The sequence below is a fragment of the Austrofundulus limnaeus genome, unplaced genomic scaffold (assembly GCF_001266775.1).
Source record: "Austrofundulus limnaeus strain Quisiro unplaced genomic scaffold, Austrofundulus_limnaeus-1.0 Scaffold660, whole genome shotgun sequence".
Lineage (NCBI taxonomy): Eukaryota > Metazoa > Chordata > Actinopteri > Cyprinodontiformes > Rivulidae > Austrofundulus > Austrofundulus limnaeus.
Window position 1 is genome coordinate 72,999 of NW_013953062.1, and position 2,305 is coordinate 75,303.

Genomic DNA, 2,305 nt, shown 5'->3' on the forward strand with positions numbered 1-2,305 from the left:
TCTCCTAAATCACTCGTACGCACAACTTAACAAATCTGTGCGTACAAACGGTTTTTGCATGAGGCTCATTGTTTTCTACATTTGATCACATGTGAAAAACATGTTAGCTTTACCTGATTTGTTTCTGTAAAGGCCAGAGTGGACGCCTCAGCAAAGTCCTCCCATGAAGTCCTCTGTAGACCACAGGAATATAAATGTGAGGTCGTTTGTCAGACAGCGAATCCATAACAGAACAGCTGAGAAAGAAAAGAACCAGACTGTAGGAATGATCCATAGTCCAGACCTCAACCTGAGACCTCAACCTGAGAACCAAGCTGAAACAAATGTTTGCAGTGAACTAAAACAAGTTGATAAAGATCCAGAACTCTTCTAGAGTGGCAGACTGAAACTGAAAGAGGGTTTCTGTAGAGGGACATAATTTTTTTTCCAGTTTTGTGTGTATAATTATTGTAATTAATYCCAGTTGAAACAGGAGCTGTAAAATAGATGACTGGTGTGTTTGTGTCTCTGCAGGAAAACAGCATCATTCTGAACGGATCAGTCATGTTCAACGCTACACGGATCCCCAACTCTGCAGGAGACTTGTTTCTCAAAGATGGTCTGGAGAGGTACAAGCTCTGCATGTGTGAAGACGGGACTCTGTTCCGTGTGCTGGTGAAATTTACCAACATGGGCTGCCAGACGTCAGACAACCCGTGCAGAAAGGATCACTAGGTCTGTTGCTCCATCCCTGCAGAAACAAGAATAAACACTTACAGATGTGTGTAATCTGGACTGACATGCCGTTTTTAGCTCATCGCCTGCACTTCATCACTCTACAGTTAATGACAGTTTGCCAAACATAGGTTGGGCTGCAGATTATTGCCTTTTGGCCAAAGATTTTGGTTGCACTTAATGAAGTTTTGCTCCTCAGATTTGCCCAACTTCATCTAAAATGAACACCTCAGGAGAAGGTGAAGCTGAAATATTATCGACTTACTGATGCACATTTAGCAAGGGTTTATTGAAGTTGTTTGTTGTCATTAAATTCACTTGGCAGCTGTGTTTTATGTCCACCTTGTTGAGTGACTTCTGTAAAACACTACAGGAAAATTAAAGTATTATTTAATGCTTTACCCGTTCAATGCCAAAATCATTTCAGTCCATCCAGTAAAGCAGATCCTGATCTGCATGTGCCAATGGATTTAAAGGGATGAGATAGGATGTAATAAATCAAATATATTCTAATTGTGTTGCAAAAGTTTCTCTACAGCAAACATATGTGAGCCGTCACATCGAAACGAGGATTAAGTCCAAAAGGGGAATGTGGAGAAACAGGTTGATAAAGGGTTTTAATTTAAAAGTGTGCAAAAAATTGCATTTTGTCAAAATTTTAAGTTAATGCCTTATCTTTTTTTTTTGCAAAAAAAGTAGTTAATGCCTTATCAATGTATCATTTGAATGAACTGTCTGAAATATAATCCTAAAAAAATGTTTTTGAAGCATTTTTTTGAGCATTACCAACAAAAAAACTGATTTTGAGGAAAAACACCTTAAAATGTTGCCTTTTCCCATGTGAGCTAGCAATGTTTTTGTTTCTTTCAAACTGTTTGAGGTTCCCTCTTTATAATGACATCAAACATTACTCCATAAATTTACATAAAATCAGGATTCAGACCAAACAGTAATGTATCATCGTAACCAACAAGACAAATGAAGTCATTTMTCTGGATAAGCTTATATCAGGGCCCGTATTTATAAAACTTCTTAGAATTACTCTTAAGAATGCTGCTAAGAGTGGACTTAAGTGTAAAAAAACCTTAGTTAAAAGCTGAGAGTAAAAGTCAGTTATCAAGTGTCTCAGTCTTTCTTTAAGTGAAGTGTAGGAGTAATTCTTAAGTGTCAGTCTTAGAGATTATTTGCGACACCTGGCTGTGAAGCAAAGCTGATCCTGGATGACGTCGTTATAAAAAACCCYGACATGGACCAATCACTGCCTCGGATTTCATGTTCAAGAATATTATTGGAGAAATGTCAAGATAAGTCTGTGAAAATGCTAAGATAAGTTGACTTTCAACACACTAATGTTGTCACCTTGGACTGATTGTCTGTAGAATAACATAAGATGTCCTCATTTGTGTTATGAAAACAGACCAAAAAATTTTTRAATCAAAAACTCAGCAGCGTTAAAGTTGTTTTATGTCTCAGAGCCTGAGGTCATGTTGAACTGCTCCCTTCTCGTCTTCACCACTGTCTGCAGGCAACACCGGCATTACACACAGACACACACACACACACACACACACACACACACACACACACACAC

The 2,305-nt window shown here is 38.2% G+C and overlaps 1 protein-coding gene across 1 annotated transcript in view; it reads left to right on the top strand.

Moving 5' to 3' along the window:
- The window catches only part of sgcb (sarcoglycan, beta (dystrophin-associated glycoprotein)), a gene marked incomplete in the record, with an annotated part of 10,521 nt that extends 9,406 nt beyond the window's left edge, over positions 1-1,115 (top strand). The window contains 1 exon segment of the mRNA XM_014027536.1: positions 514-1,115. Within this exon segment, the coding sequence (XP_013882990.1) occupies positions 514-714 (201 nt within the window).
- Positions 1,116-2,305: the final 1,190 nt, after the last annotated feature.